This window comes from Triturus cristatus, chromosome 8 (assembly GCF_964204655.1).
Source record: "Triturus cristatus chromosome 8, aTriCri1.1, whole genome shotgun sequence".
NCBI classification, from domain to species: domain Eukaryota; kingdom Metazoa; phylum Chordata; class Amphibia; order Caudata; family Salamandridae; genus Triturus; species Triturus cristatus.
In genome coordinates this window covers 1,026,340,664-1,026,368,074 of record NC_140591.1, presented here as the reverse complement: position 1 = coordinate 1,026,368,074, position 27,411 = coordinate 1,026,340,664, and the positions used below count along the sequence as shown (strand labels likewise).

Here is a 27,411-nt window from a genome sequence, read left to right as displayed (position 1 = left end):
TCAACCCTAACTGTCTTGAAGCTTGTTGGGTCGTCCCACATTTGGCTTCCTGTACATTATTTAATACTTGTGGGGCATTAGGACTCTGTGACAGTGATGCAATGGTTTGGTCTTTCTGTACCTAGCTGCGGGTGGGGATTTGAATAATTTTATTTCATGTGCCACAAGATATGGTATAGAAGCTTCTGGGTATTGAACACCATGGCGGATCTGTAGCCCCGACCTCCCAGTTTATAGGGATTACCTAATCCAGGAGGTGGCATCTTGTTGGGCTAGTTCCCAGTAGGTATTTAATTGCCAATTTCCAACTACTACACTCCTAAGAATCACCAAAGTACTATCTTACAAAATAAATATTAGAGATTGTGCCTGTGTTATTATTATTTTTTTTTAATGAGTTCAGCTTTTGTGTTTTTTGTCAAATGGTGGTCCCTTCACCGTATGCAAAGTGGCGAGGGAGTGTTAACTAAACTTAAAATGCTATCAGTTTTCATGCCCAGATTTGTGGAATTGCTGTTAAAGCCCTTGGGTCTTCTGCCAGTTTTTAAATAAAATTGGGTAGTAAAAATGCATTATTTGGCCTCTTTTGTAAACATTTGTCTATAGTGAGAAGCAAGTTTTTAAAGCTGCCCATGTAGGGCCACGTGCAGCAATACACGGTGTTTACACCCCACTTAGTAAGGCTAAAAGCTGCTACAGATGGTGACATCTTCCTTAAAGCTCTCCGGTGGAGAGGATGCGCTTGCTCTGCTGATCTGGTTATTTCTTGGTTATCCTCTCAGAACCGCTAGTAAAACCTATGTATATGAGTACATTTCTTTCCATTTGCATTGGATTTGCTCTTTAAAGTAGTAGATGTTACTGTGAAATATGCATAGTAATAAGGTGTACTAATGTTCACAACATTTGTATGGCTTAGTGTGATCTGTATGCTGTGACTGGGGGTTGGGGGGAGAGGGGTTGTCTGTGTAACAGCTGAAATGGTGCTTTCTCCTGTGTGTTTAATGGCCTTTTTGTGCAGATCTGTATGCACCGTGCACTCTTACAGAAATGGTTGCTTTTATGCGTTTTATCTGCTGTGACGGTTATGCATGTATTTCATTTATAGAAATGGTTGTTTGAGGTTTGTCTAGATGTATGTGTATTTATTGGTAGTATTCTGAGATCTTTGTTACAAGAAAATAGTACATTTTCATTCTGCTGCTGGGTGATTATGTGCAGATGTTTGTTGTATACGTGATGTGTGTGTTTAATAGTGTGTTGTGATGTTTGTAATTTGTACATTTTCTGCGCGTGAGGCAATCTGAGCCATTGTTTCAGAAATTGTGATTTTGTGGAAGACTGGACTGTGGAGTGTTTTGCATATAATTATATGCAGTTGATCCTGAAACAAGTTCGTTTTCACTTCCTCAACTGCCAGTTAAAGTATAACGTCCCCCCCTAATGATGATATGAGCTAAGCATTTGGGCCATTCCTCCCAGTCTTCTCCCAGGGATTTAAACAACACAGAACACAGAAGTGACACATCACTTTGCTTCCCAATCCAGACCTGGAACGTTTGCACTTGAAGTGCAGCCTAATAGACCCACACTTGTACACACAAATCCTTGTGACATCTAGATGCGCATGTCTCAGACAATGTAATGGGTTAATTGGTATTTTCTTAATGATCATGTAAAACATGCATCTAATTACTTTGTTTTCTATTTTTCAGAGATCTCATTAAGAAACTTCTTGTTGTTGACAGAACAAGGCGATTAGGAAATATGAAGGTTGGTTTGACAAGCTTATTAACAAATAATTAAGCAAATAACGTTTCATGCACTATTTTGTAGGTCTGGCTTACAGGCAGATTTAGTTGTTTCACCAGCTTCATGTTTTCTTTTTAAAAAAAAATACATTTATATGAATATTGCACTTCACATTTAGGCTGATTTTTTACGGTTTATTGCTTGTACAGTTTTAAAGCCTATTGTATGTTTAATATAAAAAAATTAAAAATCACAGGCTTGCAAAAGCCAGAAAAATCGAGAGGGCTAATGTTTGTTTGACAACCATCCCTCTTCAAATATTGCATGTGTGGTAACCTAAAAGAAGTAGAAACTTACTCAGCAATTGTGGCTCTTCCAATAAAGTCTTGTCTTCATGGGTCCACATTGACTGCCTCCTTGATGTATCTTCACCAGGTTGTGCATTGTTTTGAGAGGATAAAGTTATATGTTTAACACGTTAGAATCCTGTAGTATGGCTTGAAATACCACGAAGGGAAGTGTGGCAATGCATAGTACTTTGTGAGGTGCCAACTCTGAAAATCAGTGAGATAAGAAACTAAGACTTTGTTAATTAAAATCTTAACAGTAAGCTCAGCTGAAACCAACATTATGGACATTAAGGAGTCTACCTTCCCAACACAGAAACTAAAAACCAGTTAGCATCTCATGAAAATTCCAGTCTGCATTGATTAGCTTTATTTCTTACAGTTTATCATAAAATTCATTCATTTTTACAAAGCACCCCACAATTCTCAAGTTATACCTGCTACAACAGTCACAATCATCCCAACCAGCACAAATTCACACTTTCACAAATATAGGACTGAGCCATTTTCTTCAAACCCCAACAATAATATAGGAACCGAATATATAAAAATTGACGCAATATCTTGGAATGGACAGAGACTTGGTCCCTGGTCTGTATAACTCCTTTATGTCCTCTTGTATTACCCTGGTGCACTGTATATAAAGTGTTCACTAACAAAATCACAGTGCACTCCGCCGTCAACATTTCACATGTGTTTGAGCCCAATTGTCTCATGATTAACACATTAATACACATTTCTCTCAGCATCGAGTTTATTTGTTTCACATTTGTACGTTTTTGTCACTATTCAGATAACTTGCTAATTAGTGACAGTCTATTTATACAACTTATTTAACCGGTAGTCTACAAGTCGGTCATTTGCTCTTTTGAACAACTCATTGGGGTCCATTGTTTTTGTTTTTCCCAACTAGGCCTTAAAGGCAGTATGCCCTTTCGTCTTTTCTCTTTCTATAATCACGTCAACCACTGACCTCCTTCCCTTTGTTGAAGTAGCTTGGCCAAAAACAATAACACCTGAGTTTGATTGACTACAAGCCTATTGGTCTAACTGTAATAATTCCGAACATCCACTATGCACTGAAGGCTGATAGTGGTGCTAGATGGTGCAGTATCTTGCGCGAACTCTAGGAATGGAAGATGGTAAGCTACCCAGCGTTCTTCTCTTGTATACATTTTGCCACATAGGCGTCAGTTCTCACTTAATGCAATTGTAACCCAGGTATCAAGGTTTAAAAACCAAATTGCCTTCAATAGCAGGGATAGAACACGCCAACTATATAACTTCTTTCATAACAGACCTCCATCTGCACTATCGAAGGTCATCTAGTAGTCATTAGAACTGGCAAATAAACTCATCAAGTGGAGCAGTAGGAAAGCATTGGATGTTGACTTTGAGGGGCAAAGTCTGCACCAAGAGACTTCCTGCTGCTGGGTGCTGAGTCAGGAAGGCTTGGTCACCTGGGGCTGGTCTGCGACACCTGTCTTTTGGTTGACTGGCAGCACCTAGCATGACTTAGCCCAAGCAGAATTCTGTGTCTATCAGGGTTTCATTGAAAGGCAGTACTGGCGCTGAAGTTGCAAGACCTGGCTGCAAAGTTTCATTAAGATGATTAGCGTTGGTTTCAACTGTTGGTAACTGCAGTTCTAGTACCTCTGCTACCCTGTGCACCACCACAGCAAAGGGGACACTTTCCTCAGCGTGGGACTCCAAAGGGAATCCAGTTACATCTCTGGCAAGGTATGACGCAAACTGGCATCTTGAAAGTCTAGTGCATCATCAGTAAAGTGAGGGGGTAATACATTGTCTACCTTCTCATTATCCCCATCATTTGGAACATCCTGAGGGTCCTGTAAGGCATCTGAGTCAGAGCCAAATAGTCCGTGAAGATACTGGTGCCAAGGTAAAGGCACTGCTGGAGAGTCTTCTAACAATCTGCCTAAGCCTTAGCAATCTCCTAACAAGGCATAAGGCAAGAACTAGCTGAATACTGTTCCCGATGCAAAATCAACTTCTTTGTTGGATTTAGGACAGGCACCAATTAATCCAGGACAGACCCTGGCCAGACTCTAACCAAAGTGGCTTCCATCAAACGAATGGCGGTATACCCCGGCACCAGTGAGGCGCCCGAACAGAGGTTTAACTGAGTCAGTGAGCTCTGGGGCAGTACCCACTGTCAGAGGTCAGACTGGCAGCCCTAGTGGATCCATGAGGCCCAAAGGTGCTAAGAAGGCTCTGGAATCATCCAGAAAATCTTGGGCATTGATTATTTGCAGGCTCTACCCTGTGTGGTGTCAAGAAGGACCCTGGAAATTTTCTTCAGCTATGGAATAGAGTCTGAATGTGACAACTGGGGCAAAGTTGCGCCTTTAAAATTCAGACTGCAGATGCAGTAGGTGGAGGACTGTCTTATGGTCTTCTGGTGTTTGTGACTTGATTTGTCCTTGGATTTCATCCTAGACTTACCTAAGGGTTGGGACCTCAGCCGGCACCAGAACATGGAGCAGGAATCTGTCCTGTACCTTAAGTTGGACCTTTTATTATGCTATGCAATATACAGCTTAGTTGCCTCTTTCTTAATGGCCTTTGGATGCATCAGGGAGCATTTATTGCATGACCTCAAATCATTCTAGTATCTGAGACACATAAGAACAATGACATGGCAGACCATAAGCAACATCTGCTTCCTGCAGTTGCAGCACCTCTTGAAGCCTGTGAGGATGCGGTCTTCACGGGAGACATCCCTAGCACATTCACTAGAAACATCGATACAATGTAGACCTGTTTCCAGCTGAGCCGCTCTCTCAGTGAGCAGGTCTTCAGTGACTCAGGTGTCCTCCCCCCAACTACTCTCTATAGTAAGTTTATTTTCTGCAATTGGAGATTTAGAGGAGACCTAGTCAGAGAACTCACTTTATAATCCAAGGTTTCTGATTCTCAGAAAAAACTACATGCTCAGCTCTTTACCTAAACCAAAATAATTTGATCGTTTTTTGGGAGCTTTGGGGGAACTTAGAATGCCCACATTGTTCCACAGGCCATATAGCATCCCATTTCATCAGATAGGAGCTTTGACATTCAGTATGCAGAAGAACATACTTAATGCACTATGTTTGCCACGTTCACGCCTCTCCAACATTTCTTGCTTATCAGTGCATTATCCACCAACAGGAGCCAAGCCCCAAACACAGTTTCTGCCTCCCTTTCCACCAACCTGCTACCTCTCACTATGTGGGATAGGACTTTACTAGAGGACGGCGCACAGAGCAGTGAACTAAAAGGCATAAGGAAATGAACTACAATAGGTAAAGTCCACACGACGAGTCTAGCAGTATAAATGTCTTGCTTATCGGGGGCCTCTTGACTAATAGGAAATAAGATCCAAACAGTCCGCCTCATTCTTTCAGTCTTCACTGACCAACTACTTCTCACAAATTGGGATCGGATTTTTCTGTATGGTGACATGCAGAGCGGTGAACTAAAGTGTACAAGCAAATTAGCAGCAACAGGTAAAGTGCACACAAGGTTTCCAATTGTAAAATCACCAGGGGTGTTCAAATGGCCATAATCCACTAACTGTTCTTAGACTGAGCAGTTAACGCAAATAGTCATTTATTAGTGTGCAAGTAAATAGTTCCAGTACAGTTAGCATTAAGGTGGTCCTCTGCAAATGTGTGGTCGTGTTTTTGATCTGATATTAGAATTTCCTGCTGCTTGAATATTTAGGGATCATTTTTAAAAGAGTATAATATAAACATATTAAGATTTGAAGGCGCAACCTAAATGGAAGCATGGATGTTGTTGTACTTCATCAATTCTGAATTGTTACAGTGCTTTTTCTTTTTGATATTTTAACAAACACACAAAATCATGTTTGGCAAGTGTTAGTCTCTCAAATATCTTTGTGTATCATTTTTAGAATGGCTCAGATGATGTGAAGCGACACAGATGGTTCAGATCTATAGACTGGGATGATGTCCCTGTGCGAAAACTAAAGGTAATTTATCAAATTTATCATGATGCACACTTTTAGAATTTGCCAATGTTAATGCTGACAATTTTACTCCTTGATTTTTAGCATAATGTCCTACTATTAAATTAACTAGACAATATTAATAATATTTTGCTTTCCTATCTGCGGTTAAATGTATTTTACTCTTTTCATACAAATTTTATTTCAAATAATGACAGTGGATGAAAAGAAAATCTTAGTTGCCCTTGAAAGCAAATATCCTTCAATGCTTGCAATTGAGATGGCAGCTCTGCACACAACTTCTGATTAATCGGTTCACCTACAAGTCATTAGCCCTAACCATATGTCATTATTTTGCAATAGCAAGAAAAGTTTCAGGTTATGCCGCATTTTACATAAATTGAATCCTATTCAATGTTGTGATCCTCAATCCTTGGCCATCCTATTTTTCTTGGTCTTTGGTGCACTCAGGGCCTGTCTCATTAAGAGGACTTTGTAATTCTCAAACTTCAGTCATCATAGAACATTGCCACTGTGCTTTTGATGACTTTCTTGTGGCTGCAACTGTCAGATGTGTCTTGGTTCTTTTAGAAAACTGCCACTTGTCCACCTTGCATGCTCATTAAGGCGCACTTTGTCCATGGTTGTATATCCAGGTCTGCCAGTGCTTCATTGAATGCTTTTTGAAAGTACTGTGTGCTAGCTAGCCCCTGCTCCTCACTTCCCCCGCCCCCCAAAAACTCCTGTTAGTTGTGAACTGCCCAGTGCAGATTTACCTTATTGCACCACTTTGTTAACAATTGTAATGTTCCTGGTCTTTATAGTGCGAGAGCTAGCTCTCGGTCATCACATGAATTATGGCGCTGGTCAGCCTTAACTTGCGACAGAACTTCACAGATAACTCATGATAACTCTACTCTGAAATGGATTGATGCACCCTCGCTGTTGGACCTCAATGTTAATAAAACTATTGGGTTCTGCCCATTTAATAAGCCCAGATTTTTTGCTTTTTTGATCGTCCGGTTATGGATATTTTACTGTGTGTGGTCTTACTATTTGTGGTTCATCCACAGTAATCACATGGTAAATGTACTGTGCTTGCTTACCACCAGTGTCTACCATTTTAGATAAGGTCACTGTGACGCAGCTAGGTTAATGAGCAATTGGCTGGTTACACAAAAACATGTATTTGCTGACTGCACTTGTGAGACTGTCACGCGCAGCCCAAAAAATGCGCACAGTTGGCCTGACCCAGAGTGTGGACTCTGCAAGGTCAGACTTTGACTTGGGGTAAGCCTTATAATATTAGTGGGCACACCTAAGTAAAGTCGGTATGGTTTAGTGTTTTATTTGCAGTGTTACTGTGTTATACACATGGGGGGAATCTGCATTAGAATGCAGTTTTGTTACCCTTAGGTCAACAAAGTCCCATTAGGTAAGGAAGTGGGGTGAAACACGCGGAGGAAGGGGTGGGGCGGAAATTATGCATCTGCTAATTAGCTGTCACACTGTACCAGGGTGGGACAGCCCTGGCCGACTGAACAAAAGACGAAGCCCAGACAACTGGAACAAACACAGGAGGAGGCTCCCCTTTGAAGTTTTGGTGGGAAAGTCCCTGGCAGTGATATCAGTGAAGCCGGAGCTGAGGTACCCAGAGGAGATGTGAACAGTAACTTCATGGGTACCAACTTGAATTGTCCCAGTATGCTGTCTTACCTGGACCGTAAACAAGCATCCTGGGACAGTTTCGGGGTATTGCACCTCATCAGCCAGGCTAGCTTGAATCCAGTTGCACAGTGGACACAGGACCCATGCCTGGGCATATCCTTCCCTCTTAAGTCAACAAAGCAAAAAGAACAAATGATAGACCAAATGCTGAAAAATGCAAACATTCTCCCCTGGTCACAGATCTGGGTTTAATCCATAGTTTTTTTGCTCACCACGCCACCATACCTTGAAACCGGTCCCCGGGCGCATTTTTCCTGCCCAGGGAGGACTTGACCTGGCAGTTCAGGCTGGATTTTCCCATGGGGAGCAGGGTCAAGACTGGTTTAGTTATGGCTGGGTCTAGATTATCCTTGTCAGAAATAAAATCTACATATCACCAGCCTGCTTGAACTATATACATTTGAATCTTAAATAACTTCACCAAGTTCTCCAGGAAAACGCGGTGCCCAAACGCATGTTCTAGCCTAATACACATGAATGGTGCCAAATCCCATTTCCTTTGCTGTTCACAAATGTTTTGGGGGCAAGTGTTCAAGTACAACAAATCTCTTGGCTCTGAGGTTGGGTGGGATCCATCATGCTTTCAAAAGATATCAGGCATATAGGCAACTTATTGATAGTCATCGGGTTCATAACCTAGAATGTCACAGGATCGAGCCATTGTGTTTACTTTCCCTGGAGCAAGCAAGCTCCAGGATTGCAACTGGTGACCCGAGAACTGCAACATTTCAAGAAAAGACTGGTCGTGGGCATGCAAAAGCTTCACAACTACCCCAAGAGAGGGGCTGCCCTCCCATATGCCATATACTCAGATCAGCTATGCCTGAAATGTCGAGACCCACAAACAAATAGCCTCTGACTGGACAAAGGGTGTTTGGCTCTAATATGCAAATTAGAGTAAAGGTTCACCTTGGTAGTTAGCTGGCATGGAGGTGCATCGGATCTGGGAACAGTTTTTAAAATAATTTGCTCAATCGAGATGGTTTGGGTCAAATTTAAATTTGATTGGTCAGTGGGCTAGAGCCCAAGTACCACTGTTTCTTGCTGTGACTGACCCGATTGTCTTTACCAAAGTTCACATTGTACGTACTTGGAATAGCTCTGTACCCCTGTTAAGAAAATGACTCAGACCAGAGGCAAGACGTTTGGTTAGCTCCTGCCTACATACTCTGACTGACAAAAAGTCTTTGCTGTTGTGTCCATATCCCTGGCAGAGATGTGTACAGGGTCTTTGGTTGTATCAATAGGTTATGCTTGGGTTGGTGGAGATACCCGTAGCATGGGGTGCAGAGAATTTGTTCTGCGTTCTTTATAAATACCTGGTTAATGGGGAGTGGATCAAATGCTCTGTGACATCTATATGAAAGATGTTTTCACTATTGAATCCGTAGTTTGACATATATTGTGGACTAGAATATGAAGATGGTCCTATGGGAAGCACGTTTTTGGCTTTGTGTGTTAATTGATGACACATCTGAATGAGAAAATCAAGACTAATCTTACAGTGGCGAGCCCATTAGTGGTGAAACGTGCCGGCTGTTACAATGTGTGACAATGGATGTATGTGTAAAAGAGATGAATAATTGAAACTGAGAATTTGACGTTGGATGTTCAACTCCGAGAACTAAAACACCTTTGATTGGAAGAACATGGATTTGAAGACTCAATTTTTCTCAATGTTTTCTGAAAGAAAAACAATTATCTCTATATATACATGCATGTACATAGGCACTGGAGGTAACCAGTGATCCGGAAGGATAGCGCAGTTCAGTTTTCTCATCACCTACTATAATTTTGGCCATTAAGATTCAGAGTGTCTCCGAATAATTACCCGAAGTGTTAATTTATGCCATTTGATGACTTGAAGTTACTAAGCTAATTTGCCTCACTTGGCACAAATCTTATCCCTTTTTAGGTCTCGCCTGACCCAGCGCTTGCGCTGGTCTGGCGAGACTTTAAGTAAGGGCTTCAAAAAATGCTACCGCCGGCCACAGCTTGCAGTGTATGTGCACCACTCGCGAACATGCACTGCAAGCTGTGGCCGGCGGTAGCATTTTTATTAACTCTAGCGTACGATGGCCCCTCCTCCCACCACTCGCGGAATGGGCCTTGTTTGTTGCTGTTTTTTTTGTGTTTTTTTTTACTCTAGCGTACGATGGCCCCTCCTCCCACCACTCGCGGGAGGGCTTTTTTTTTGTTGTTTTGTGTTTTTTTTTTTTTTTTTTTTTTAACTCAACGGAGCTATTTATGTCAAATACAAATAGGCTATTTTATAAAATTGAGCTCCTGACATTTGCTCATAGCTCTGTAAGTGATTGTGGTTCGTGGGCTTTACAGCCAGTTCCCGTCAGAGCGCTGCGCTCCGGGTTCAAGGCGCTGTGGTTGGCTTGCGCCTTCGCAGCAGCTTGGGAGCGGGTGTGTTTTTTAATTTGCCGTGATTTCGAGGTCTACTTCTGTGCCAGTGCATCGCGCCAGCCTCTTTGCCGAGGATCCAGACTGTGTTGGACAGGGCACGGTGAGCAGCGATGGCTGACCTTTTAGCAAACCATGAATTATAGCATTGGTTTCCGATTTATTAAAGCCATTTCCTGTGCCTTTCTTGGAGATGCCTATTTCATGCAAGCTCTCTCCTGCACATACAGGCTGCGGAGAAACCTGCACACATCTAATGTCCTTGTTATCCTTCTACCGAGAGAGCGTTGAGACTAGCTGTTGTTGACTTTTTAATACAATTATGGCTCCTCGTTTGTGTGATCTGCTTGATACTATCACATTGTGGTTCATAATTACTCGACAGTGGAAGCTGTAGTGAGGTGAGACACCAAAAAGGGTGTGCATTGGAAGCAGTCTCCTCTGAAGCCCTCCTGGCCCCCAATAGGACATTTACATTCGGTTGGGTAATATTACATAAGGGCATTTGCACCGTTGCCATTAAGGAAATGCCAATTTTATCCCACCAATAACTTTGGTCTCTCTGACCATTTTTCACCAAATCGGGAGTTAACGCCAGTAAAATATATATTTTAGAGCTGTCTGATGAGGTAAATATTGGTTGAAGAGCTCTGAAGTTACAAAGAGATGCCCAAAATGTACGATTTTGTTTAAGTAATGTGCGTTTTAATACAGTTTTCTTTCTCAACCAATAACATGATGAAGGAAACTGCTTCGATTTTCCTTTCCGCTATTCGGTGCCTCTGCTTGGATGGGTGACTTTTCCTTCAGGAGTTTTGGAGGTAAAAAAGGAAATGTGACTGGGCAGTGCGCATACCCCATTTCTGTATATATTGCACATCTTATCGTCACCTTATAAAACAAGCATTGGCATAGCCAATAGGTCTAGCTTTTGGAACCTTATAAGTATTTAGTTATGCAGCACAATATCCTTGGTGCAACAACATCATCTGTTGCATGGCTAAACACTTATAAGGTCCCAAAAGTGAGACCTATTGGCTATGCCAATGCTTGTTCTAAAATGAAATGCACTACCCGGAATAACGTCTGCATTGTAAATAATACATGATGCAGAACTAGCTTGTGTGACCCGCTCTACCCTCCAAGAGTAGTAAGCCTTGACTGTTAGACTTCTGTATCCCCTAAAAATCAAAGCACAAAAGAAGATACTTGGCAGTTTATTTTGCAGACAGAAATATTTGTGTTTTTGTGGTTGCAGGACCAGTGGCATTAGTTGTCATAAGGGTTGCCTATTTGCCGTATAGTTCATCTGACCCTGGAACACTGACAGTTTTTTAAATGCAGCATAGGTAGTTTCTGGCTTTGCTATCAGTCCGTGCATGTTCTCGACTGATGGCTTATGATGAATCCTTGCAAATAAGCAGTCCTTAAAATTTGCATATGTTTTTTAGGGCAATTTAGGTTTTTTGTGATTATTTTTGTCATGCATATGTTTGTTGAATGTTCGAAGTAAGCTGGTTTCTCCGTAGTCCATATTTTAGCAGCTGCTGCCGTCACTAACCACTTTCTGACTTTAATGAAGCCACGGATAAGGAATGAAGTTACTTAAATGTGTTTTTTTCCCCTTTCTTCTTGACAGCCCCCTATCAAGCCCAAAGTATCCCACGAAGGAGATACATCAAACTTTGAAGCTTATCCCGAAGATGACTGGAACAAGAGTCCTCCAGTAGCTCCGAAAGATTTAGAAATTTTTAAAAATTTCTAAAAATGGAAGGCATTTGTCAAGACATGTCATGAAAGGTAAATATATGCATAGAATGCAAAGCATGGGTCCGGATATGACCACTATTCATAGGTAGACTTTCTTCCTGCTGCTCTTCTATTCTAGTAGCCATTCCTAAAGGGCTGCAGGGCGCGCTTACTAGCAAACATGAAGCAAAACATAAATTTGCCATCCTGGCCAGATGCTTTGCTTTACTGAACTCTAGCTCTGTCCTAACACTTTCCCAAGCACACTTTATGTAGTCAGGCCTCCACTTCCATGTTTTTTCTGTGGCACCTTACTGTTTGTTGGGGTCTTGAGTTTGGCAACTCCCTTCAACTCTTTCCTTAGCACTTGTTGATGCCATGTTTAAAATATACTGAGTCTTTAGATTACATGCAGATCTTGGAAGGTAGTCCTCACCAGTTGTATAATCATCACCAATGTGTAGGTTCCCGCAAGAGTCTACAATGAATATTTGTCTCCTATTTTTTATCTCTGCCATTCTCAGCCTGTAAATACCAGGCCATCTACTGAAAGGTAATGATGAAGCATGTCACTATATGGTGAATGAGGGTTCTCATCCTAAAAGGATGCCTTCACTTTCCTTCCTGGTAGTTTTACAGACTGCCCTAGCCAGACGTACATTGTGTGAATTTATTGATTAGTAGGGATCAGTGCATTTCTGGCATTTCAGTTCCCGTTAGATCCTGTCTGTGGAGACCATCTACTGAAAGGGCCAGACACTTCCTGTGAAGCTGTTTGTGTAGAGCAGTGCATGCCTGGTACTATTCAGATTGACAAATGAGGGCAAAACACATTTCCCTGTGTGTGTGTAACCACATTCCTTTTTTGTGTTTCAATCCTTCATTGTAAAAAGGGGGAAGGAACTGAGTTACAGATTCCGCAGCCGGGTCATATAGACACGAACACGCTCAGGTAGTACATGGGAAAAAAGCACATTTACATTGTAAACCTCATCATTCTCAAAACCTACAGGTCAGGGTACAGCGTGCAAAGCATCCAATGTAAAGTACAAAAACCAGAATGAAAAACTCAAGATGCAAAATGTCCCACGCTCGAGCTCCAAATGAATACATGGATCTGCTGAGGAACTAGTCAATCACTGTGTGACAAAACCTTGTCCTCACAAGGGTGTACATTGAACAAGAAGTGATTTTGCAGAACGGTCCCAGAGTGTGGACAAGACAGTAATAACAAGTAGTACATCTCAATGCAAAGGAAGAACAGAGAGAGGTACAGCAAGTGTATGGAAACTGTTCACCAAAACCATACATACAGCAACTGGTGGGGGAGAGGGGGGAACAACCGAGAGATATGTAAAGCAGTAAGGAGCGAGACAGTGCCTCAGAGACATTTCTAGTGGGTAATACAGTTCTGCATCCGGCGAGATGCAGTACTGGTGGGATGGTGAGAGAATCAGGATGTGGAAGGGGAGGGGGAAATTGGGATGTGGTGTGGCGAACAGGGTGGGCTCCCTCAATCAGTGAACAAAAGTCCAGGATCCCTGTCGATGCTTAGGGTGCTCTGCCCTCTCGACTGCCGTCCATGTAGAGTGCATCCAGTAACGGAGCCCACACTTGAGTTAATGGCTACATCCTGTCCTTCATATACAGAAGTCACTCATAAGTTGCAGTTTTGTACATTTCAGTCAACTATTCAGAGTAGGTCAGCCTCGGGGGTTGGGGGGCAGTACGTAAATCTTTGCTTGGCCGTGAGGGCTGTTGATAGCAAGCGCCACATGAGATTAGTCAGTGTGGGCAGGCAGACCATATTGTGTATAACAACCAGTTTCCCAAGAAAGGGGACAGGCAGGTTCAAATCATCAGAGCGGTACGATCTTGGACCAAAAGGTCCCTTGGTGTGGAGATGGAGGGTGTGAAGCATATCGCAGTCCGGGTGATCACATCTCTAGCAGTCTGCATGGTGTGTTGACTGTGCCTACCCTGCAACTCCAACAGGAATCCGACAGGAGCCCTCCACAGTCGACCTGTGCTATCGGATTCGTGTATAACCATTTAACTTTAGTAATAAAGTAGTCACCAAGACCAAATCTATGAAGGGTACAAAACAAGTGTGCCCAGTCTCTGATGTTGAATGCCTTCTTTGTGTCGAATGAGAGCGATACTTGGTTCTCCGGTGCACCTCAAAGCCATCAGACGTCAGCAGGTGATCGTAGGTGGTTTTGGGAGCACCTATCCGACACAAACCTGACCTAGGAAGAATGAATGAGGGTGCAGATCAACTTTTTAAGGCACGTGCCCAAAATTCCTGCTAGAATCTTAACATCCACATTAGGTAGAGGTATTGGACGATAACTGTTGCTCAGGAGTGGATACTTTGCCGATTTGGGCAGAACCGGGATTAGGGAACCTGGTGGAGAAGAGGTTAAGGTGGCCCACCGCCTCAACTAATTTATGGGCATTGTATGAGGGTCCAGCTCTTCCTTTTTTGTCCATTGGTAAAATTCCCCAGGGAAGTTGTCTTCTTCTGGGACCTTATTGCATGGGAGGGTGGCAATAGCCTAGGAGATCTCTACTTTAGTAATTTCCCTAGCTAGGAGTGCCCTCTCCTTGCTATTAAGACGTGGATGGTGGAAGCCCTGGAAAAAATGCTCCTCTGTGTCCTCAGAGTGCTGTGGGCCTGTACTCTATAATTCTTTTACTGTGTTGCAAATGCATCTGCATTATCTTATGATTATTTTAAATTGTTACTGGAGGCGTCACTGATGGCTGGGATAGCCATCTCTGCTTCCTGTTGCCACAACTGAACAGCCAATAATCAGTCTACCTTCTCACCCTGTCCGTAGTGTGGGGATGTAAGTCGATATAGCATGTACTCCGCTTTGGTAGTGAAAAGGGCGTTAAGGACCATTTTTGCTTACTCCAGCTGACGCCGCAAACTGTCTGGGTAGGTAACGTAGTACTTGCTCATCAGTCAAATGTCCCACTCAAGGGATGCCTGCCAGCGATCTGTGTCTTAGTAATTGTACCCGGCTTGCGGCTTTCCCCGCAGGGCCGAATCCTTGTTTTCAGACAGGTAAGTAGTGCGGTTTTCCTGAAAGCGTACCTCTTCCGAGGGCATTTTATCACACAAAGTATTAAATCGCTATGGTGTCCAATTGTGGCTGGTCCTGAGTTTCCAGTCAAGGAGTAGACAAATTGGGTCATGGTCAGATAGGAATGTGCTAAACATCAATTTGGGCACGGTCGCATGGGTAATAAGAGAGTAATCAATCTGCGCCTGTGAGGCATGGGCAGGAGAGACCTAGAATCCCGGTTGTACAAGTGTAGGAGGTATCATATGTCAGGCGCCATGGTCTTCCCATGTGCCATTCAGTAACGCTTGCCATGTCAGCTGGCCTATATATTCAAGGGTCATGTCGGGAGCCAGGTTCTAGTCAACCCTAAAATAATGCACATGGACCCAAGTTCTGTCAGGACTCTTTTGAATTGTAGGAGGGAAGGCCCCTTTGATCTGTTTTTTGCATACAAAGAGCCCACGCTGCGAACAGTCCCATTGACCATAGTTTTTACAAGGGTATAACTCCCATTTCTATCAGTCCAGGAGTGCAATAACAAACAGGGAAGGGATTTCTATGTCAGAATGGCAACCCCACATTTCCTGGAGCTCCCAGAGTCTGACATCTGGTCAGGCGAAGGGGTGACAACTGTAGAGGACCCGTCTCATCCAGTCTCTCTAGAGTTTAGAGGTTTCGGTAGGCTAAAGGTGTGTTTCTTGGAGGTGGGCGATATCCACCCGTTTAAAGGCCAAATAAGAGTATCTTGACATAGTGGTTCAGCCTGTTGGCATTGTGGGATATGGATGGGATACAGGAGGACTAAAGGCATAGTTGTGTGGAGACCAAAGGGGCCACCTCTGGGCTGTGAAGTGGTCCCTGGGATAGAGTGGAACATGGGTTGCACAGCAAAGGGGCTGGTGAAGCAGAAGACTGAGTGGAGAGGAGGTAGAGAGAAAGGAAGGAAGTAAGGGCATAAGGTCGAGAAGGGAGACCTGCAGTGGATGTAATTCGGTGTGAACCAGCCGTACCCCTGTGCGGGTGGTAACTAAGGGGTGGGTCCTTCTAGGGCGAGGTAACGGGTTGGGTGGGGTGGGGGGAGAGAGGAAGAAAGGTGCTAAAGTGAGGGTGGGTGATAGGGGATAGGTAATCCCGAGTGGCTCAACGAGCTGCTGCGGTGGTGTCAGGAAGCCTGGGGAGTTCTAAACCTCAGCAGAGTCACTAGCCACAAGGCACAGGGAGGACCCTAAGGCTACATAAAGGTAGGACATGCTCAATGCCACCTATTGCCTTCCAGGAAGAGAGCACAAGCAAATAGAAGAGGGGGGAGAAGTGACCCACCTCAGTAAGGCAGTTGAAGGGACAAATCTGATAGACGTATAGCTACAGATTTCTTACCTTTGATTTATCCCCAGGTACCTGATTTCTTTTTTTACACCTGTAACCATGCACGTCTGTAGAGGGTGTTGAGCGACTTCGTAACAACATTGTCCACCAGATGTGAGTCCATATAAGCCCCTCCCCTGACGCACTGAAGTTAGTTTCTTCCTTTCTGCGCTTCCACATGAATCCGGAAAGCGGTACCTCTGCCTAATTTGTCTTACCTCGTCGTTGTCTACAAAACAGTGTGCTTTTTTCTGGATATCCTCAGGGTGCTGTGAGCTACGATGTCTCCTTGCACTCTCATCCTATTTGTATGTAGTGCCTGGGCGCACACCCTACTCCGAATAGTGCGGCTCATGTTTTCAGCTTCAGTCGTTGATGTTGCAGGAGCACCGCATGGCACTGTTAGTGATGCGGTATCCGATGGCCCCTCGTTAGTTACAGTCCTCTTCTTCCTCTGAGGACCCCTCGAGGGCCAGCTCCCTAGGTCCTTAGGCGCTGCAGCCTTCCTTGACTTTACAGTGTGCACATGGTGGGCTGGACATGCTCCCTATTCCTCCAATTTCGGAGTCAGACGCAAATCTGCCCTGGGCCTTCCAGGGTTTCTCGACACCAAGGCAACTCTAGTTCAGATGAGGGCATACTATCTCTCTCTCCATGCCATTTTTGGTTCTGAGCCTCCCTCTGGTGCGCGTCTCAGATTCAAGCAGGTCAGTGAGGTCTTGACTGACTCCAAACTAGCAGGACCTCCCTCGGTGTCAGTGAGACCCTCCGAATCTGTGATAGACTTATCAGCTGGTGTACAACCCTTTGGGGTTCCCACCAGGGATGGTAGTGTTGGATCTGGCGGCACCGCCTTTGGCGGTGCCAATCTCCCCTACTTTGTCTCTCCTCCTAGACACCGAGGTGTCAGCTCTTCCATGTCTGGAACGGTGTCTGTGGAACAGTTCCTTTTGGGCTACTTTCCTCCACTTGCAGAGGAGCCCCCTGCTATTTCCCCCTTGGAACACAGGTATTTTGGTGATAGCATACCGAACATTCCTCAGCCTCATTTGATGTTTAATTGTGTGTCTAACCTTGGTGCGGCTAGTGGCCTTGACTCTTTCCCATTCTCAGGCCTGTTTTCTCCTCCTAGCCTCGCTTCAGAGGTGAGCTTGGCCTTGGCTGAGCTTTTGTGGAGAGTTGCTGTGGCTTTGGGGGCTATAGCTTCCTAATGTGGAGGTGGCCATTGATCCCCTAATTGGGGTGTATCAACAGGGCCATATGAGAACTGAAATTGTGCTCCCCTTCAGTGTCACACTCTTTGGTATTCTGTTGGGCATTTGGGCTAAACCTATTTCAAGGGCTTCCGTGGACCGGTCTATAGTTCATAGGTACCATCCTGCCCTTGGAGACCCGCTCTGCCTTTTCCGTCAGCCAACTCTGTGCAACCTTGTGGTTCAGGCTGCTACAACCTCCCCCGACATCAGTGTTGTGCCTGACATCCCTCCAGACAGGGTGTCTAAAAGTATAGATGCTCATGGTCGATATCTCCTTTCCTGCCACCAGCTCAGCTTTGCGGTCCCTTAATACAGCCTCTGTCCCTGATGACTCTCGGGACATTCTTATTCTTCTGGTTCAGGATGGCAGTCAAGCGGCTCAATTGCTGATTCGTTGTGGCATGGATACCACAGATTCAGTCGGACGAACCATGGCCCTTTTCGTAGCTCTTCGCCTGTGGTCCTGGCAGCACACCTCTGGCTTCTCTGAGACTGTTCGGTCCACCTTGCTGTACATGCCTTTCGATGGTCAATATCTTTTTGGCTTTCAAGGAGACTCCGCTTACACCATTTTCTGGAAACTCTGAGTGGAGCGAAATCTTAATACCTGGTTGCTATACCGTCCTCTTATCCCCCCGTACTCAGTCTGGCCAGGGATGGCCTCCTTCATTTCTTTTCTGTGTGAGCCATTATAGGGCGATGCCAGTTGGCTTCTTCTTTTCACTCGTCAACTCTGGTGGCATTCGTTGTTGTGCCCTTGCCCCAGCAGGCATTTTCTTTTATTTTATTTTTGCCCTGTCGATGGCAGGTTGTGGTCCCTGGTTATTCTGGGACGTATCTTATTTAACGGTCTGGTTGGTCTCTACACCAGTGACTGCACAATGTTCTCTTGCTTTTCACCCCAGTTCTGATTGGGGTGTTTTCGTGGTATTGTGCAGATGCCCTGTTGCCTCGTTCCCTGATATACAGGGTCCTTCATTTGTATGTCTTACAGGTATTCCTCCATATGTTTTGGACACTATATTACCCGTTGTAGGGGCCTCCACATACCATGTTTTGGCACACTGGTGCAAGTCGGAAGCTGGTGGGGTTCTTCTCGCCACCCCCTGCCCCCTTCTGAGTGTTATTCCACACTAGCCAGAGGTCCCTTCCTTCTGCCCTATCTGGTGCCATTCTTTCCTAGCATATGCAAGGGACAGGGCATGGTTCTTATCCTAGAGTGCACTGTCTTCTCCTAACCTAGGTGGTGTCCCTTCTTTCTCCCTTAAGGCGTTAACACTTTTTGTGCTAGCTCTCGCTATATGTGGGCAAGACTGGCTCCTGCTCTCTTCCCTTTTCCTCTTAGTCTCCTTGTGGACATACCATGTCTGTCTCTTGACATAAGTGGCCTACTCGACCGACCCATTCTCTTTTGTGTTTCTGCATGGCTAGCTTTTATCTTCTTCTGCCTTGTGAAACACTACTGTTGCTTTTCACTCTCGGTTTGGAGGCATTCCCATGGTAACTCCAATACCAACCCCGACATTTCATTACTGGCCTGGCTGTTGTTCTGACCCTTTTTGAGGATTTATGGCTACTTTTTATCTTCCATTTCTTCTTGGACATGGGTGCCTTGACCACCTTCTCTGGGTTGATTCGTGCGGAGGTTGGTGTTCCCTTGAGGTTCTTTCCGGGGAGTTTCCTTCTTTTTTTGTAACCTGGGATACATTTCCGCCCCTTTTGGCGGGTTCCCTTGTACTGATGAGCATACCAAATACAATGTTGGGTGACGTTGATGTTACCTGACTTGCTGTCCGGGCACAGATAGTTCTGTGCAAATGAGAACTTTTTACTTTGGCCTCCACACTTGTTAGGCTGTAGGCTCTGCCTCTCCATCTGTTCCTTCGGTTCTTTACACTGGTTCTTTGGCTGGACCTTCACTTATGGAATTGGTCTTCCCATACTGTGTTCTCAGATTTTTTTTTATCTGCTGCGTCTTTCTTTTAGGGTGGGACTAGCAATCTGATTCAGCTTCCGTAGTATTCTTATTTCTCTTATCATCTAACCGGGTTGTTTCTCCCCTGCTGTTTTCTTTTCAGTTGTCTCTCAACTACCTGATCGTAACCATTCAGTCAGTAGCGTTCTCTTCTATCTGCTCACTTTGTCGACTGGGGTGTGTGATCTCCACACCCCCTCCCCTCCACCTTTCCCTTTTGAACAGTGCCATGTGGCTTGTTGCCAGCTCGCTGACGTTAATATGTACCATTCTTGGGAACATTTGCAGTGTAAATTTCTGCATTTATTTATGCTTATATATTATACATCGATATAGTCGTACCTGTCTAGTAATATATTCTTTGTACCTTCTTTTATTGGGTATCTCAATAGTATACCATGTTCTCCTGCTTCTCTTCTCGGGCAGAGTGTGCTTTGCTGGCATTCTTGCGCTTTTCCTAGTATCCTGGAGGAACCTCCGCATGCTTCTTTCTTTGCTCTTGCTCCCCACCCCTCTCGGGGGATTGAGTTGCTTAGTCCTAGAGAGCTTCCTTCCCTCTCGAGGTGTTTCCTCTGCCACGCGTTGTCTATGGCCATGATTGTTGTTATTGTCCGTAATGCTTTCTTAAATTATTGGTTGGTGCTATCTGCATAAATTTCTTCTATGGCGCAGAGCTTTGGCTCCATAGTTTTAGCCATTGTCTTTGACCGGCCTCTCCGTCTCTTAGGCCGGTTCACATTACGGCGGGCGTTGTCGTATCGTGTTTATATGGAGTGTTCTTTCCAACTTGTCTTCTTCTGCCATGGTGCCTTTACCATGTTCTTGCACGGTTGCAGACTCTGTTCCCTACTGGGTTTTCCATATTATTTCTGGTGGGAAGTCCTCTTCCTCACCTCCCTTCCTGGCAGCCGGTCTCTCTCTCTTTTTCTTATACAGACTGGATAGCCTAGTTGGGATCTTTTATGGAATCTGTTTGAAAACCCTCCTCCAGGATGGTAGTGCTTGGGTATCTCATTAAAAGGTAAGGAATCTGTGGCTAGAAGTCTTTATCAGATTAATAAGTTACTACCTTTGGTAACGCCTTATCTGGTAGAGACCAGATCTAGCTGCAGATTCCTTACCAACCCACCCATCCTCCCCTCTCTGCGAATGGATTCTCCTTTTCTTCCAGATCCCTTCTGTTCACTCCTACGCCTTTATTGATAAAGAAAAAAAGATGATTTTTATATTAACATTTTTCAAAAGACGATTCTTTTTGGGCACACTGTTTCCATAGCCGCTTCTATACATGGCTTCACGTTTAAGCGTGGAAAGTATTCGCAGAAGAAACTGACGTTCGTGCGCCAGGGGAGGGCTTATATGGACTCTGTTGACTTCACATATGGTGGACGATGTCGTTACAGGGTCGCTTGACGCCCTCTGTAGATGAACAGGGGTAGTGCTGTAGAAAGGTTTCCGGATCCATTCTGGCACCTGGGAATTATTCAAAGGTAAGAAAAATTTGCAGCTAGATCTTGTCTGTACCAGATATGGTTTTACCAAAGGTAAGTAACTTATTTGTCATGTGGTGAGTCCATAGTTGCAAAATATCATGTAGCCAGCCAGAGTAAGGGGAATATGAAGGAAGGAGGACACTGATATGGTGGCCCCTGTGAGGGAAAGTTGGGAGGGAAGCTGGGAAGAGGTCAGCAGCAACCACAGAAGCCTATTACAGCGCATAGTATAGAATATGTAGCAATCGTTGCTCAAAGAAGAGGATTTGGCAATACTCGGCTGACTTCATCCTTCAATCTTAGGTAGCTGCACAGAGAAGGCACTGCTCGATCCCTGGGTCTGCTTCAAAGGCGATCAGCATTTTCCCTACAATTTTCCTGTGTGAGTTCAGCCACATGTTGAACGGCTAGGTCATGTTCAGCTTGCTTGCGGAAGCTGTGTCAAGGACACTGCCTTGCAGTGGGATGGTCCTCTGTCTGAAGGACGAGAACAGATGTAGAGGTCTGAAGAAGACAGGGCAGGCTGGTCCTTTCAGTGGTCATCCAAACTGTCAAGGAAGCGGACTCAATTCTCCATTTCAGTGTAGTCATTTAAGCTTGCAGTTTATTGTTATCCACATGGTTGGATCTTGTGCCCCTCCGTGTCATAGAAGGCCATATTTCTGGGCTAAGTAGAGAACCTGGCGAGCCTGTTTATGCTGAAGAAAGCAGACAATGATTGGTGGGTGTGCATTGACCTCTTGTGATTCCTGTTGTGCGCTTAACCTGAGGGCACTTTGAAATTCAGGTTGTGGGCTGAAAGTCATGCCCAGCACTGGGAATTGAAATCCCCCAGAAGGCCCCAGACATGATTGCCCTTTTCCATTTTCTCCGGTACCCCAAAGACATTGTCCTTGCTGGCCCGATCTTCCAAGTCCTCAACTTTTTGTTTGAGGTGCTAAATATTCAGAACCAAGGTGTCCACGAAGTCCAATCTTTCTTCCACATGGGATGTGTGTTGTTCCAGGCCATCCAGTCTGGAATGGAAGAGAGCCTAGATCCGCTCCAAATGTTTTCACATCGACCACAAGGTCCAAAGTTTTTATGTCCATGTAACCTAGCCTTGCTCTCACCGATGTGATCTCCTTCAGAACAAGATCTATGAAGGCTTCTTGCTCCCCCCTGCACCCTCCCTCCACCCCAACCCCCCACCATTCACCGCTCTGAAGGAAAGTTGTCTAGTGGCCTTACTGCTGTCCATTGGAACACCTGGAAGGCAGCTGGGTCGTCTGGGTTGGAGGAGGATGACTGGGGAGGATCAAAAAATGGTGGATAATGTACGTTAGTGCAACGTGGGCCACCAGAAGGTGAAGGATTGAGGAAGTGCCAGCCATGCATGTAAGATGGAGCTGGCCCACAGCCTCTGCCCGTCTTCTGTGAAACCACCCTAAGAGGGGAAGGGATCACCAACCGGTGGGTTAGATTATGGGTTAGAATATGGTAGTCCGGCCGAGCTGTAGTCGAAGAGGCACTCAGTGTGCACACCTACTCCCCCCTGTGACCCTTAATCAGGAGAAAGGTCGACCAGGACACCAAAGGGGCAATTTAATAGGCCCAGTCTCATCACCACCCAAGGCCGCAGCTCATCAGTAGAACAGGGAGGGCTTGACCCACCCCCCTCCCCCCCCCCCACCACCAGGGCCTCAACTGTGATGTCGCGGACACAGAAAGAAGAGAAGTCCGGCTCCAATCTTGCCCCCGCGCCTGATAGTTATCGCGGGTTGGGATGCTTCAGAACGTCTGCATGCAGAGAAGAGGCTGGCAGGGATAAGATTGGCCATTGGGGGCACCCCTGCTATGTGACTCCAACCCTGGTACCATCTAGTCGTATGAGGTGCGACAAAGGAGATTCCAGTGTGGCAGTAATATGAATGGGGGGTGGCCCATAATTTCAATTAGCCACTGATAAGGAAAGCTGCACTTTTACTTTCTTATCAATGAAATCCAAAATAAAACGCATAGACTGCCTTAAGCATCCTCCCACGGCTCCAGACACCCTACTTCTGATGGATTTATGCTTACACCCTCCTTTGAGAGTGGCCCAAAAGTCAAGCACACTCCATCTCTTCTGTTCAGGAGATTGCTGCTCTCATTTGAGGACGTGATCATTTTAAAGGGTCCTTAGGAATTATAAAGCAGACTATTTTCTTGAAGAACTAATTCTATAAGAGAAACTACTTCCTTTTGACTATTTAAAGCATGAAGTGGGACTTTCTGTGAAGCTTGGTGCTGTGAGCACGACTTTTAACTGATTATAAAAGAAAAAAACACCAGTGCACAACCTACTTTGCGATACGACATTTGGTAATTTGAGTAAATTGGCTTCTTTTGTAGAAGACCAGAGTAGTTACTGATCTATCACACTTAATATTTAAATGTGTTGCAATATTTGCATAACCATCTGGCCAGGGCATTTAAGGAACCTACACTAACTCCTACACTATCACATAGCTAATTGTTATGGAACCAGTAATGTGGGCATTTTAAGTGTGGACTTTGCAAGTGCCTCCACCGTAATTGTAAGCTTTTCAGATATGGTTACAAAGAGTGGCTGTTTCTGACCCATACTTAATGCAGTACAGGGAATTCTATGTACTGTAGTAATGTCCCTGTAGGCTACAGTATATTTTGGCAAAAACAACTGAAGAAATCCACCGTAGAATCGTACAACACAACCCAGCATCAGATGTTGGGCTCCGCTTGTCCCATTAGTTGATCCTTATGTTACAATCATGCCGAAACGGATGTTGTGAATGGCCATTGGCTTTATGAAAGAAGCAGCAACCGAAATTCTAACTCTTTTAATTCGTTTATTTGATGGTTATGAGCAGTACAGGAATGATTGTACCCAATGTGCCAGTTGATGGTCTGTTTGATGGATTTCGTTGAAGAGCCCAAACTTCAAACACCTATAGACTGCTGTATTTAATGAATGTATTTGAGCCTTTAGTAGCTGTGTGTAGGCTAAATCATGAGCATACGGTCTTTTGTCTTTTTATGCACTTTTCTGTTTTAGTCTATTGTATAATTATGCTCTGTTGCTAATGGGATTCCTTCCTAGTTTTGCATTTGTATGTATGTTGTGTGGAATATTTCTTTTCTTTTTTCTTCTTTTGTATTTAACGTACAAAAATTCAATTTTTGATTTATATTTAGGTGTGACTCACCTGGCCAGTTTTAATCGTATACTAGCTATTTCAATGCATATCTTTTAAATATTAAAATACTAATTATTGGGAATTGATACTGTTAGGCTTTGTCAATGGTCAAATGACGCCTCTGGGAATGATTACTCTTTCCTTGTAAAATCCTTATATCTAAAATTGGATATATTTTTTTTAACGTTTTCCTGAGATGGGGCACGTTCTCTCTGAAGAAGTACCATTGAAACCCCCGGACTTTGAATTGTTGCATCACTAGATCATACCTAACGTTTATTTATACTACTTTTTTCCTTTCAGGAACACAAAGAAGACTGGTGTTAATGGTATGCCAACGGACTGAAGTTCTTTCCTGGAACGGGTGGACGCATGTGGCTTCAATCATACATGTACAATTGCCTATTTATTATGAACATTGACGGACAATTACGTTCCTTTCTTGCTTTTGGAAGTACTGGAAATCGTATCCTGACTTTGGTGACGACAAGTCCAAACACTGTGCAGAATGTGGCACTCAGCTGTCAACTTCCCTTCTATTTTAGTGCAATCAAGTTGCAAACAAAATGGCTTCCCAGCATTTGTCACACGAGGCTTAGTGCTTTGAGTAGCCTTTTGAAGAAAATTGTTTTACAGTGAAAGGTGCCAGTTTATTCTAAGTAATGTTTCAGAATTATTTTCCCTAATCATAACACAGTGAGCTCGTTCAACGAGCCCATTGCTCCAGTTTGCAGAACTGTAAATGCTTAGAAGTGTTCATATGGTGTGCATGGAACACGACACAAATAATATGGTTAGTCATGTTTTCGGTTACCCCCATGTCAAGGTTTCCTTTTTATAATAATCTTTTGGTAGAACCTAACTGTTTAAGTTTATACTAAAGTTGTGTGGTTTTAAGCACACATTAGTATATATGTATATAAAGAAAATTATACTAATGCACAAGAACTGTGCAAGGATGTAAATGTTTGTACTTTGCAGAGTTTATGGTTTTTATTTTTTAAATAATGTTTTTTTAAGCAATTTCTCAGTTAAAAGAAGACCACAGAGAACAAGTAGATTTTAATCATGTAGAAATATCAGTGGAAAATTAAACTGTATGCTGAAAAGTGTATGTTTGCAACCATGGTACTTGAAGACAGTTGACAGATGAAAGCAATATTTGAAACGTTTTCACTCAAGCTCCCTCTTCAACTTAAATCAGTAAATGTTTTTTTTGATTAAAAAAAAAAAGCAAAAGATTTTATTTTTTGTACATTTTTTAATTGCTTGCCACCCTCCCAACTGTTTGCCATTAACTTGCTAAAAGAGGACTTCTCATTTTGCCGTCTCTACTGTGATGCACCAGGCCAACAACAATTTGGGGGGTAACTCACTGTTAATCTAAATGTGTGTATTTGCAGATGTACCAAGCTTAATATGCTGTTTATTACTACTATTAAGGCGAAGAACGCCTTAGCACAGTCATGATGTCCCCCCATTTCATGTTTAGTGGTAATAAATAGAATATTCTAGCAGATCTGCACGAATGCCCTATGCTGTGTTTACTTTTTGTGTCTACATAGTTTTGCATTTAGGCGGAGCACATGTTGCAGTGAGATACAAGCTCTTCAAACTGACTTGTGAATATGGGACCTGTTGCTTTATAATTAAGGCCTTATTTAAACTGTACTGGGGTATATAACATCCATTTTACTCTTTGCAGTCTAGTAATGTGTGAATGCAGATTTATTCATACGTGTTTCTAAAACACGTTTGATTGGACCACAATTGTTTTCACTAACACTGCAAGTATATAACCTCTTAATTTTGTTTCTACGTCTAGGAGGCAGCAGTGTACTTCACATTTTTAGGTCTCGCCTGACCCAGCGCATGCGCTGGTCTGGCGAGACTTATTGAGAGGGCTCCAAAAAGTGCTACCAGGCCAGCCTAGACAGTGCATGTGCGTGGGCGCGCGCACCGCGCTTTATCGCAATTACTTTCACTTTCGCGGCCGCACGGCCGCTTTGCATAGCCAATAGGTCTCGCTTTTGGGACCTTATAAGTATTTAGTTATGCAACTGTTGCATGGCTAAACACTTATAAGGTCCCAAAGGCGATACCTATTGGCTATGCCAATGCTTGTTTTTTGTGGCTGCCTCATCTCGAGCAAGAGGTCTGTAAACGGAACCGTATGGTGTAAGAAACAGAGTTTAGACTGGTTTACTGAAACAGGGATCTGATGTAGAGGGAACTCGTCATTGGAGGAGAACAGCATGAATTGCGTGAAGTGCTGAAGCTGGTTTTGGAACTTTGCTTTGAGGTTCCAAGGTCGGCACTAACCACCAGACCATGCTGCTGTACTGCAGTCCTTGTTTCTAACTTTGATATTTATTGCTTTGGTGGACATTGCCAAGGTGACATTTTATAGGCACCTTTAGCCATTGTGATTCTTTTATGTCCTCTCCAGCTGATTACTAAATTACTATCACAGTGGAATGCCCTCTCTAGCGGTTTACTTTATTACCTATACCCACTAGCCATCAGTTGTTTTGTTTTTGAATGAGATAAATAAACCTTTTATTTTTGTATAAAATGAAATACATTATTCTTTCTAAAATGAAGGCTAAACCTGTGGTCTAAATGTTTATTCACTCACTGAATAACTGGCGTATTACCATAGTTCTATTACTATAGTTTTCCATACAACACTTTGAAAGAAAATAAAAATATGTATTGTTCGACCTGTTACTCCAATAAATTGTTTCTTGGTACATTTGTCAAACAAATATTCAAAAGATGACTTCGCCATGAAAATCTAAGAACATTCTTAATGTTACAGTCAGAGAGCAGGTTTACATTTTAATGTAATGGCCTTTACATTCGAGAAATTAAACAAAAGTAATGCTAGAATACAGCACTATGACAATTTCAAACTGTAATTTCCACATCTTTAAGAACACAATTGGTAATCTATTTAAAAGATACCCTTTATCTTTAAATCTGTTCCTCATTTTCTTAATTTTTGATTCTGTAAGGAACTTTTCCGTCAGTATGTTTACTGCTGCTACAAATTTCAGCTGTACGCCTTGTCCCCTGTTTAGGTATCGC

General features: G+C 43.6%; 1 protein-coding gene across 1 annotated transcript in view; it reads left to right on the top strand.

Annotated features, from left to right (window-relative positions):
• PRKX (protein kinase cAMP-dependent X-linked catalytic subunit) overlaps positions 1–25,846 on the top strand; it is a 395,625-nt gene extending 369,779 nt beyond the window's left edge. Inside the window, exons 6-9 of the mRNA XM_085622583.1 lie at positions 1,716–1,773; positions 6,019–6,096; positions 11,852–12,012; positions 24,625–25,846. Of these exons, the coding sequence (XP_085478709.1) occupies positions 1,716–1,773; positions 6,019–6,096; positions 11,852–11,977 (262 nt within the window). The 3' untranslated portion in view covers positions 11,978–12,012; positions 24,625–25,846. The remainder of the gene's footprint in view (positions 1–1,715; positions 1,774–6,018; positions 6,097–11,851; positions 12,013–24,624) is intronic.
• The last annotated feature ends 1,565 nt before the right edge of the window (positions 25,847–27,411 follow it).